The 12333-nt window shown below is 40.0% G+C and overlaps 1 protein-coding gene across 2 annotated transcripts; it reads right to left on the bottom strand.

Moving 5' to 3' along the window:
- Positions 1 to 379: 379 nt before the first annotated feature.
- On the bottom strand, positions 380 to 11793 carry LOC134050439 (cytochrome b-c1 complex subunit 2, mitochondrial). Of its 2 annotated transcripts, none has more exons than XM_062503506.1 (14): positions 11659 to 11793; positions 9663 to 9752; positions 9376 to 9525; positions 8885 to 8949; positions 7924 to 7980; positions 7456 to 7580; positions 5939 to 6036; positions 5457 to 5514; positions 5202 to 5297; positions 4158 to 4357; positions 3806 to 3886; positions 3161 to 3237; positions 1474 to 1627; positions 380 to 627 (listed from the first exon to the last, which is right to left on the bottom strand). In XM_062503506.1, the coding sequence occupies exons 1-14, from the start codon at positions 11692 to 11694 to the stop codon at positions 544 to 546; spliced, it is 1371 nt and encodes a 456-aa protein (XP_062359490.1). In that variant the 5' UTR covers positions 11695 to 11793; the 3' UTR covers positions 380 to 543. The 2 variants fall into 2 exon arrangements, with proteins under 2 accessions (XP_062359490.1, XP_062359489.1); XM_062503505.1 differs by having other exon boundaries at positions 9663 to 9755.
- Positions 11794 to 12333: the final 540 nt, after the last annotated feature.

Below are 12333 nucleotides of genomic sequence, written 5' to 3' on the forward strand. Positions count from 1 at the left end.
GGAAAAAGCACAAAAAAACAAAACCTCTGCTAGTCCCAGACAAGTAGGAACTGCAAGCTCTAAGAAAGTCTAATATATTCATATTTGTTTGAAGGTAGGTTTGTTTTACTTAATTGATATAAGAATGGTAGAGACAATCTATCAAGAACTTTTCCTGAATATACAAGAATACATAGATAACCAGTGGTAATTACAGCATTTGTCTTCATGGCAGTGATCATTTTTTATAATATATTTTTTTATATTGACCAAAACTCTTTGTTTTCACACTGTGGTTTTTACCTCTAGTGTACAGAGCCAGATTTATCAGCCTTTTATATACAATTTTCAATGGTATATAAATTTGCATTTTCAATGAAAAAAATTTCTACACAAAATGTATGAACTCAGCACTTTATTTGATGAGTGCAAGCCCACAATTAACTCCAGATTAGCTTTCTGAAAGAACTGAATTCATAAATAACAAGTTAGTACTAATTCATTTAGAACATGGTGACTTAGAGCACAGGTCCATCTTGAATCAAATATAACCCAGATTTGTTTTTACAACTCATCAAGAAAAGGAGTACTTCCCAAATCTCCACTAGCTGCCATTGATTTCTTCCCACTGATGAACTTCTTTGCAGCCTGAAAATAAATCAGGAAAGTGGATATGAGGAAATATTCACTACAACAGAGTTGATGCTACTCACAGCATCAGCTTCAAGTTACTAAAACAAAGAACAAATCCTGGCACCACTGTAATATACCCTCATGTAAACAATCCTCCTTTTGCTGTATAAATCCAATTGCTTCTAATACAGCTACTCATTACTTTATAATCTAAACAGAAATGGCAGACAGTTGGATATAAGAGGCATGAACTCTAAAAATGGTTATTCCCACAATAATTATTACATCATAAAATACACTGTTTCTCATTACTAAAGTTATTGCTAGTTGTTGCAATACAGTAAGCAGTGACTGTGAAAAAAATGGTGCATCTCAGAATTCCTCATTATGATGTATCTTTAGAACTTTGCTTCACCTATAAGCAACAAGGTAATGTGCAGCAGCAACAAAGTTACATCAATTTATCACTGAAAGCTTAATTATTTTATTAAACACACCCATTATTCTAGACTCAGGAATCCCAAAAACCTTGACACATGATCACCTGCACTGGAACTAATACGAAGTTTCCCATGAATATTAGTTGGCAGTTTCAGTTAAAATTTAAGTGAAGAAGGTGAGAATTTTACATAATTCCCAGCTACACTGTTTTACAGTGTATTGGATTAAAGAGTCTTCTGTTAACAAAGTAAGTGAAGACATCAAAAGATAGCCAGCTGGGATTTGTAAATGAGCTGCCTTTTCTATTTTTAAAGAAAGTACATGTGTGTGTTTATAAACACACAGAAACGAGCATCAGTTTTCCATAAAAAACCTGACACAGTGATTAAGGAACACCTGTAGATGCTGACACATACTTACATTCACAACATCAGCAGTGGCTACAGAGTCGATTTTTTGAGCAGCAGCAGATGGGGATGTGTGTGTGCCAGAAACCAGGGACTCGGAGCCAATTTCATTCAGCAACCCTTTTGAGGTCTCCACTGACATCAAATAGTTGGCTTTCAGCTGATTTCTGCCATCAAACAAAGCATCAAGAATGAGCAAGTTTGAGAGTCCTGCTATTGCCTTCCTTACCATTCCATCAATACAGGTTTTGGTCCTTTAAACTTCTGAAAATGCCATTTTGTAATGTTTCCCTTTTCTAATACAGAAGGATTCTGTGGTTAGGAAAGAGGCACCGCAAATAGTCCAAGCATGAAAATGACAGGTACTTGAACATCTGCTGTCTCTCCACACAGTCAGATCTCTAGCTCAGGATTTGTTTCTGTCTGAGGTAACTAAAGCAATTAGATAAACTATCAGGTTTAAATCTTAATTTTCTCATCAAGAACAGATGCATGCAGAGCAATTTTGTCCTAAGTGACAAAGAAGCAGTGAATGTAAAGGGTCAGGTACCTCCTGTCATAGTTCCATGTTTTGTTAAGAGTTTGATTTTTGTGTTTCATGAAGAATCACTGCTACATATGAAAATCATGCTTTTGTAACCCAGTCCTTCTATTCTGAAGACAAAAAGAACACATTTATTCCAACAGCTCATTATAAAGTAGTTTGGTATTTCTGACTGAACTGCCAGACTCTGCAAACAGAACCGACTGGGTGGGTTTGGGTTTTTTTTTTTTTTTTTTCAATTAAGGGAAAAGGTGAATATGGGAAATGTATGAAGCCATTCCAGAAGGGGAAACTCCAGGGGAAAAAGAGAGAAAACTAGCTACAATAGCACTGCATATAACTGCTTAATACTAGGCAGCTTTGTTAAAAAAACAAAACAAAACAAAAAACCACAAAGCCTGCAACAAACAAAAAACAAATAATTCTCAGTACAAAAGTCCAGAATCCACCATTTAGTTACTAGTGACTACAGCAGAACCAACCATGTCTAGGCTATCATATTTTGTGTAACTATGCTTTACAGGGAGTCTTGTATTTTATACATGAAACAGACAATATTTTCATTTTGCTACTTGAGTCTGTACTATATTGTTGTTTTGCACAACTGCAGCTTTAAAAGCTCAATGCAGTTTAACACTAATTGGACACCCCCTCCCCAAATATTCCTAGGGGCATGTATTTTCAGCACTTGGTATAACATCACTAATTCAGTGCTTTACACTTGCAGACCCTCATTACTCTTTTTCTTTGAAGATGGCACAGATTGCTTATTGTAATTGTTTTGGGAATTGCTCAGTGTAACTGTAAAGGGAATTATCTAAATAATGCAATTTAGGATTCTAATTCAAATACATCTTAATACTACAGAGTATGATTAAAACAACAGTATCTGCTGACACTTGCTAATTTCTTATATTGAAACAGTCTTTGGAAAATATTAACACTTCTCTAACAAGATTTTGTTAGGAAATAACACTACTGGACAATCAGTACAGCTTTGCAAAAGAATATTGAAAGGGGTTGTTTTAATGCAGGACTGCGAGTAATTCCCCACAAATAATTACAGGATAAGCTCTGTTGTACAGAACTGTCTGTGTTTGACAAGCACGTTAAGAAATTTCTCTTCACAACACATGAGAATCCTTCACACACTTACTTTGCCATTGTGACATCAGCATCAGTGACACCACCCTGAGCAACTGCCTTTACCTGGTTCAAAGCAGCTTTAATGACCTGAGGAAAATTAAATCATTTAAGATTTATTCCCACATCAAATTTTAACATGTTATTTCTATTATCTGGTACCTTGGAAACTTCAAGGGAAGAGCAGCTGACAACATGAGGATTGTCTGCCCGAACACAATTCTGAGCAGTTTTAAAACAAAACTAAAACTAGTGTAATAAATGCCCAAAAATGCACAAAAACCTGTGTGGATTTTAACTGCACCACAGCATTAATTCATATGGTCTCACCATTTCTCATACGAGTGTTCAGTTCTGCCAGCTTAAAGAGACAGCATGTTCTTCATGATATACTTACAAATGTAAATCATCCATTAGAGTAGCAATTCAAGGCATTTTACTAACTTTAATAAGTAAAAATTATGTATCTGTCCTTCTTACAAAGCAAGTCTTGTTCCCAGCTAACAGAGCTAAGGCAAAACTGAACTTGCAGCATTCTTATACAGGAAATCAGATTAATTTTTTTTTTTTTTTTTTCAGATGAATCAGTCACTATCTCAAACCAAACACTGCTTTGAAGGTTATGTTGTGAATACTTAAATTCTAATCAGCAACTCACCTCCCCAGCATTTGGAGCCTGGGATATGGTATAAATCCCAAAGAGCCCAGAATCAGAGTAATTAACATTAAATGCAGAAACCTGCAAAACAAACATTATCATCAACTGTTTTAAGTATCAGAGTAATTCAGCATCAAGCATTGGAAAATAATTACTATTAGGATCTAAAATACTGTAATTTAAGAAGCTAAACTCTGTCTGTGCTGAGGAAAGATCAGACTGGAAGCCCTTCACTGATACACTGTAATATGTGCAAGAACAAACTAATTAAGTTCTAGCTGAAGGCACTAACCTCTCATAGATAATACACATTTTACTTAAAAATCACAATACAGTAATCCTCTGAACTTACATCAAATGGCTGGCTGGTTGCTTTAGCAACACTCTGGGTCAATTTGCTGGTAACATTGCTTCCCCTCTTGACAAGGGGCCCAGCACCTAAAACATACTGCAGGACACTGAAGGCATTTGCTTCTGGGCTCCCAACAACAGCTCCTTCTGCTACAATAGCAGCATGGACAAGGCTATCACCGGTCTGTTTCCTGATTTCTCCTAGAAATACAACACAATAAAAGGTAATACAGTGTTGAATTAGAAACTACTGTACATTCAGAGGCATGGAAAAGAAACATTTCCCTCTAACAAGAGAGAAGCCAGGGCCTGAAGTTACTGCATGCCTACTCAGGAAAGCAGCATGACACTGCAGGTAATTTTAACAAGTCCTTTACATTCAAAATTTTTCTTGCTAGCACAAAACCCAGTACCTTACTATGCCTTATTTGAACCTAACCCTAAACCATACAGTGTGGGATGATAAAACTCAAGATTTTCCACATAACAAATATCCCAAGAAATAGTGTACCTTCTGTTCATAGTAATATTTATGCTGCCTAAAGAAAGTGAAGTTATTCCAGTCAAATATTAAATGCTGGAAATTTTATTTTACCCCCTTCATCATCTGGTACTCCAACTAAATAACAGGTGCTGGTAATGCTACAAGACACTGCTCTGAAAGAGCTAAGCATTGCTTTGACTTACAATATTTAACACACCTTCCCTAAATAGAAATCCTACCTCCACTTCCTGACAGCCCTTAACCTGCTTTTACAGGAATATTACCAGAACTGCCAGGAGAAACCATATGGCAGCTTGTTTTTCACTTTATAGAAAAAATTATGTCCCAGGTAAAACTTTGTTGAAGTGTTGGGTTCAATTTTATCCCAGAACTTTCCATGGTGGAATATTCTACTTATTTAAATGGGAAATGCATCTAAACTGTCACTTCCAATGCCCAGCATTTAAGGCAACTGTATAGTTTTCAGTTATAACTTTGAATACTACAACATTTATAAACAGAAGATCAATCACTCAGAATAGATACAAGAAACATCCTTACCCCCTCTATAAACAGCCTTTGCACCAGGAGCACCAGATCCACTTCGGATATTTAGGAATTGCTCTGCAACTTGCTTTAGGGTAGAGTGTTTTATACCTGCAATACAACAGTTACTCCAACTAATGCAATGACATTGAAAAGCTACAGCAGTTAAATGAAAGTGAAGCCTATCCTAACAGTTTACTTCTACAGAGAACTCAAATTTTTCCAGCAGTTTTCCCATATGACCTGCAGTTCATTCAGGAACATACGTACCTATTCCCACGAGAGCCATTCTTGAACTTGTGAAATTGGTCTGTACAAAATGGTGAAGCTGTAACAGTAAATTAGCCTTTTAGGGTATTTTGAACAAAAATCATGTGTGTTTCTGACATAGTTGCTTGTACTTCTTAAAGCAAATTCCAAAGCTTCCAGAAAGAACTGTCTATAGAATGTAATTTTATCACATTCCCCAGTGACAACTACAAAACCTATTTATACAAGAACACCTGCATTTCATTGACAGCCTTACCACCAACAGAAAGCCACTGACATTAACCATCTTTTAAAATGTGAATGTGAGTTCTTTACCAGTATTAAAAGTTGCATGGAAATAAATTATTTTAACACAAGATCAATAAGGTAGTAAATACTGACTGTATTTACTAAATACTAAATTAATTGTCTCTCACAAGTGTCACCACCTATTCCTGACAAAAAGCTGAAACAGATATTTAACACAATACAAAGAACCCTACCTGCTCAGAAGTAATTTTTCCAACTCTGTAGTCTGGACAATACAAGGGGTTCGCCAGAGCATTTTTATAAGCTGCAGCATGCAAGTTTTCCAGCACTCCTGAGAGAAACAAAGTTTCAGATAATTAACACAAGAGCCACATGTAATAAAGGTTACCAAAGAGTGAAACTAAATTAAGGAGAGCTGTGGTCCACTTTAAGGACCATAAGATTTGCAAAAGCAGGTCTGGAATAATCCAGTTCATAGGGAAGTTTCCAAATCCTTGGGCTGGAGCTATCTGGCCTGAGGCCTTCTATTCTTCTGCAGTTTATTAAAAAATAACCAAAAAACCACCTATATATGATAACTTATATATGCTCAACACTTTGGCTTCAACAGCAAGCTATAAATGCAATCAGTATTTAGAAGAAGGGGAGCAGCATCCTTTTAATTGTCATCTTCACTGCAGGCATCCCTTGTTCTTGAGGAAGAAAAGGCTCTCTGGAATACTGTTTGTAGCTTTGTGAGGTGTCTCATCTATCTCCCAGCTCAGATGAAGGATGGTAATGTCTTCAATTCCCTTCTCATTAGTTTATTTTTTTTTTTTGCATGCCAACAGCATTCCAGTAATTCCTGTTTTGATATTCTCCATGTATTTGATCACACTTTTTCCTCAGAAGAAAGATTAATTTCTTCATAGTTCTGTTTCTGAACATAACTGTAACTAAAAATATTACATTACTATGAAAAACAACCTGCAGTTGATATAAGTTAAAAAAAGATCGTGACTGATTTAAAAAAAAAGTAGCACTTCAGTATAAAAAAAGATTTTTCCAACATTACATTGTCACCTTCAATAGGTTACAAAAGGTAAACATGCTCCAGAGTGGTATAAATGAGTGGTATATAAATGAGTGGTATATAAATGTTTATTGAGTAGAACAACCTGGGTGTTCTTGGATGACAGAAGATAATAACACAAGACATACTGGAATAGACCTGATCTGACTGAGGCTTTGTGTTGTGTTTCTTTTTTGTTTTCCCTTAAACATAGAAATCTAAATTTACAATCCTAAAGCTGGAAGCAATTTTCAGTGTGATGAAAATACATAGTTTTTATACCAAAATAACCATACAAATTCAAGAAACCTTTTGTAGGATACTGTTTTCACACCAATGTGTAATACCTAAATATGGTTTTCAGAACACAAGCTCTGCAAATACATTGTCAACAACAGTTATGACTTGCACATTTTTTGGTTGTACTCAAAAAGAATTGAAAATGTAAAATGGAAGTTGTCAAGAAAAACAGTATCAGATATAGTAATTGTGTTACTTGCTAAATGTTATCACAGGCTGGAAAAGCCTGTGAATTAAGAAAAGTTCCATAACACCAGAAAGACCATACCTATCAATAAGCTGAAAAATTCAATGTTCATGTGACAAAGCAAAAGAGAAATTGTTTTTTCCACCTTTTTTTTTTTTTATTTTGAAGGAACTCCTGCAGGGCCAATACAGTGGGACAGAAAATACACTTACCAACTTGAGGATTCTGAAGTGCAATTGCTTTATCAACTTTTAATTGTGGCTGAAGATCAGCTACTTCCCATGGTCTGAACTCTGGTGCTGTGGTAACATTCAGAAGATATTCCATTACTGTATCACTAGATAAAAAAAGGTACAAAGGCATTAAACACAAGTAACATGTACTTCTGCAGTTGAAAGCAATTCAAATTAATCTGTAAGCAACAACATTAACAACATTAACAACAAAATGCATCACTCAAGCCAGAGCAATTATCAGCACTGCTGTACAAAGTAGGATTCAGTTCTGTAGCATTTGCATGTTCAGTAATATGACACAGAAGTTGAATATTAATAATTTACTGATTTATTACCAAAGCATGAGAATAGATATTCTTTCCACTCTGTAAAATGACAGGTCTTCACTACGAGGCAGTTTTAAAGAAGGCAGTAATTCCCTTTACAGCCCAACCAGATACTTACACATAGTCTCGCAGACATTCAACAGAGTAAGCCATTTTCTCTCTTGTTGCGTGCACACTACATGAGAAAAAAAACAAAATCCATTTCAACAAAGAACACACAAGTGAATGTTCATGCATACTCCCTGTTGATCAGATTAATCAACAAGATACAGAAGCAGATGCAAGAGCAAAAATAGACTTAATTGAAACTCACATCTTCAGTATTCAAGTAATTACACTGAAATAGTAACACATGCCTTGTAACCATCAGAATTTAAGATACCACAATAATTCAAGGTAAAACAGCAAATAAAGTTGAATAACAAAACATGAAAAAAGTGCATATGTATTAAACGAAGCAATTTAGAAATTATTGTCTTTGGGCAGAAAACATAGTTGATCCTGTCCTTTTCTTGCAACATATTTGTTACTGACAGGACCAGAAAGACGATAGAAACATAAAACACTATTTTTAACCAAATTCTAGATAAAAAGATCTTACTGGGTAATTTCCAAGATACAGTGAGATCCCTCTTTTATTCCTCTTAGTCTTGTTTTCTAGGCTTAAAACCCTCAAATCACAAAAGCTAACTACTGTCTGTACTGCTCCCAAGGTTGCTATCTATTCAATAAAGACGGAGGAAGAAAAAAAAATCTGACTTTAGGAAGCTTATTCTCAAAGTCTGTAAAAGCAGACAGAAAATTAAGCTTCTAGACAAACTATATTTCTTCTATAGCTTCTTAATGTGTGCACAATATTTGTATTCTGTTTACTGAAATGTGTTTTTGAAATACAAATCATGAGCTTAACAGAACAAAAAGTACAACATCTTCCTTGACAACATTCACTATTCAAGTACCACTTCCATGCTGAGCTTATCCACCTACACACTGTTGTGCTTATTGTCTTATGTTTCCTTTATTCCTAGAGCTCATCTGCATCTCACCAACACAGATTATCTTTCTATGTGGGTACAAACCTCAGGCTGCCCCCAACAGCTTCAATGCCACGAGTGATCCGGAAGGAGGAAGCTCCTTTAGTAGTCTGTTAAACAAACAGAAAAAGGGCAACTTAAAATTCTAGCTATTTAAAAAACAGATATTGAGTTGATGGCAGCAGTAAGAAAAACTACTCAGGAATATTCCACACATGCACAAAATTGAGTGTGTATCAGACACAAACTAATTTCTACTGCAGCTTAGATGTATATTTAAATGTAGACATATTATATATATGTAATTTAAGACACCAGAGGACACCATAATTATAAATGAGTATTACTTCTCCTCTTCCAGGAAGCAGGATCATTTCTTCTGCACTGAACCATATAACCAAGTACAACTGTATATTGTTCTCCACTTTGTAAGATCTCTTACATTAAATTTTACCATACCATTATATTTTTGCAATAATAAACCACTGACCATTTCACCTACCTTCAACATAATAGCAAAGGCAGTTAACACCTACCAAATTAGATGCAAGACGAAGCAAGTGAGCAGTTCCCAGGTTATTGGTGGTTTCATATCTGCTGCCTGTTTTAATAAACACACCAATTCTTGAAGCTGGAGAAAAGTTTTCCAGAGATGCAATAACTAAGCCATTTGGTAATTTTGTGATCTGCATTAAAAAGAAAAAAAACCCAAAACTTTGTTTTCATTTAGTGGAAGTACTTATCACAGCTCTGCTTTGACCAAGTTTTAAAACATGAATTAAAAAGAGAGGGGAAAAAACACAACCTGTATTTTTATACTGACCTCAAGATCCTGAGACTCTGGAGATAATTTCACTTTTGCTGCAGTTGCTGAGGGTGAAACTTTAGGAGCTACTTTAAGTGAATAAAATCTCTTCTAGAGGAGAAAGCATAAGAGAATGGATTTCCTTAATTAGTTCATCACATTTCCTTACATACTGAAAAAGAATCTGATGTTAAAGTAGAAACACAATGAAGGACTTCAAACACTGGAGTAAAAACAGTGATTCCTCTGATTACTTTTTACATCAGTTGAATTTGTGCTATGACTTACACAAGGACTCTCGAATTTCAAGAAAGCAATGTAAGAATCTTTTGTCCCCTCCTCTCTTTGCAGCTGTGCAGTGGGTATCCCTCTCAATCCCATACAGTCAGGACGACATCTGCAGAGGAATTAACTGAACCAAGAGCCACAACAATCCACATATGCAGCACAACACCTTGGAGATAACTTTAAATTCCTTAGGTGTAGGCAGTTCAGTTCCCGAAGAGTCACCTCAGAGTTCCAACCTGCATTGACTGCTGCATGCAAAGAGGACATGGAGGCAAGTCCCCAGACTGCAGTTTGGACCTAATAAAACAGGTCCAGAGGAGGCCATGAAGAGCATCAAAGGACTGGAGCACCTCTGCTACACAGACAGGCTGAGAGAGTTGAGGGAGTCCAGCCTGGAGAAGGCTCCAGGAAGACCTCACTTCAACCTTGTACTACCTTAAGGGGGCTCTTAAAAGAGATAGAGAGGGACTTTTACACAGGCAGATAGTGACAGGACAAGGGGAAAATATTTTACACTGTCAAGAGAGTTACATTAGATTTTAGGAAGAACTTCTTCCCTGTGAGTTGGTGAGGCAGTGGAATATGTTGTCCAGAGAATTTCCGGACGCCTCATCCCTTGAGGTCTTCAAGGCCAGGTCAGACAGGGCCTGTAACAACCTGGTCTAGTGTATGATGTCTCCACCCATGGCAGGGGTCTAGAATGACATAATCTCTAATGTCCCTTCCAACTCAAACCATTCCATGATTCTAGGATTTTAACAACCAGCAACAGTCCTTTGCATAAAAGAGGTGAATATCACAAGAGCCCTGCCTTCAGCAGCTGGCAACAGAAATGACAATACTGATTTCAAATCTGAAATGCTACTACTTCCCATCTACTTTAGAAGTTGCTTATACTAGTAAATTTACATATTACTCTTGTTTTCACATTAAAAAATAACTTTTTCCCCGTGCATCTCAAGGTGAAAACTGAGTGACAGAAATACCACCACTGCACTCGGCCGTACAAATGCCAGTGATGTAATTCCCATTGCTTTGCCAGAGACTGTTCGTTGTATGAACCTAGGAACAACTCCTTTCCTCCTCACCAAGGGTTTGGTAAGACACCTAGTTTTAAACTCTCTGACAACTTATTTATGAACCACTACTGCACATATAAAACTGACTCACAAACACTCTGTCACTCAGAGGTCATTCTTCATCTCACTCGAGCGCATTTCCAGCGGACACCCAACACAGGTTCTACCCAGCTCCACGAGAGCCTTTGGGAATGACCAGTCCTCTGTCCCCTCCCCACCTCCAGGACACGCCAAGCACCAATGCCAAGGGCATTATCTCAAGCAGCTGAAGCTTCTCCAGCGCGGTGGGATCCCCTCACCTCCCTGCTCTCCGTGCCCCGCCGGACGCTGCCGGGGCAGCTCCGGCAAAGCCTGGGGCGCCGCTCGCCGCTCTGGACGCGGTCCGCGGCCTGTCTGACCTTCAGCCACCGTCCCGCTGCACCGCCCGCCGGCCCGGCCTGGCCCGGCCCGGCCCTGGCACCCACCCCGACCCCGCGGGCAGCCCGGCAGCCCTGCTGCCACGACCGCCGCCCGCCGCCCCCTGCCCGCCGCACTCCCCCGAGCTGGCCAGGGTCAGGCCCTCCCGCTGCCCCCGGGCCGAGACAGCGGCCGTCACCGCCAGCTGCGCCTCTCCCGCACCGCGCACAACGCGTCCGGATCCCGCTTACCGAGAGGGAGCGCGCGGCCATCGGGATCCCCTTCATCGTCCCGCGCCCCTGGGCTCGGCCCCGGCCAGAACAAGATGGCTGTCCCAGAGGGAGACCCCACCTTCCCGGCACGCCCCGCGCCGCGCTGACCTTCCAGCGAGCGCACCTCCAACTCCACTGCTCCGCCGGGCGGCAACAGCGCCCCCGCGCGGGCACCAGGGGCTGTGCGCCTGCGCGGGGTGTCGCCCCCTCCCGGGCGCCGGGGCCGTGACACCCTGCGGCGCTCGGGGTCCCGGTGGCGACGGTCCCTCGGGAACGTGCCCCGAGAACCTGCCGCCGGAATGGCCCTCGGGGCCGTGCCTCAGGGCGCGGGGTGGCTGTACCTAACCTATGTCAGGACCATTCCGTGGAGTTCACAGCCGCCTTCCCCCCGAGCGCTGCCCGGGTGAGGCGGGACAGCGGCGGTGCCCGCAAGCACGACAACTCCCACAGCGCCGGCGCCGCCCTCGAGCAGGATTTAAGGCGGACATCGCGCGTGTCCGCCGAGCCCGTGAGGGGCGTGGGGCGAGGAGGCGGAGCCGGGACCGGCGGGGCGGTTCCGCGGCGGGGCCGGCGGCAGCGGGGCTGACCCGCAGAGCTGTCGGCGGCGGTGCGGGCGGTGTACCGCGTCGCGCTCTCGGAGTCATCCCGTCCCGT

Source organism: Cinclus cinclus, chromosome 16 (assembly GCF_963662255.1).
Source record: "Cinclus cinclus chromosome 16, bCinCin1.1, whole genome shotgun sequence".
NCBI lineage: Eukaryota > Metazoa > Chordata > Aves > Passeriformes > Cinclidae > Cinclus > Cinclus cinclus.

What these genes read in the sequence shown, in the direction of transcription:
- LOC134050439 (XM_062503505.1), bottom strand. Translation starts at nt 11,694, where the DNA reads ATGAAGGGGATCCCGATGGCCGCGCGCTCCCTCTCG. An exon ending in TGGCCGCGCGCTCCCTCTCG is followed by an intron (nt 9,756 to 11,658) that starts GTAAGCGGGATC and finishes TTTCTCCTCTAG; the next exon opens with AAGAGATTTTATTCACTTAA. An exon ending in GCTGTTGGGGGCAGCCTGAG is followed by an intron (nt 7,981 to 8,884) that starts GTTTGTACCCAC and finishes TTTCTCATGTAG; the next exon opens with TGTGCACGCAACAAGAGAGA.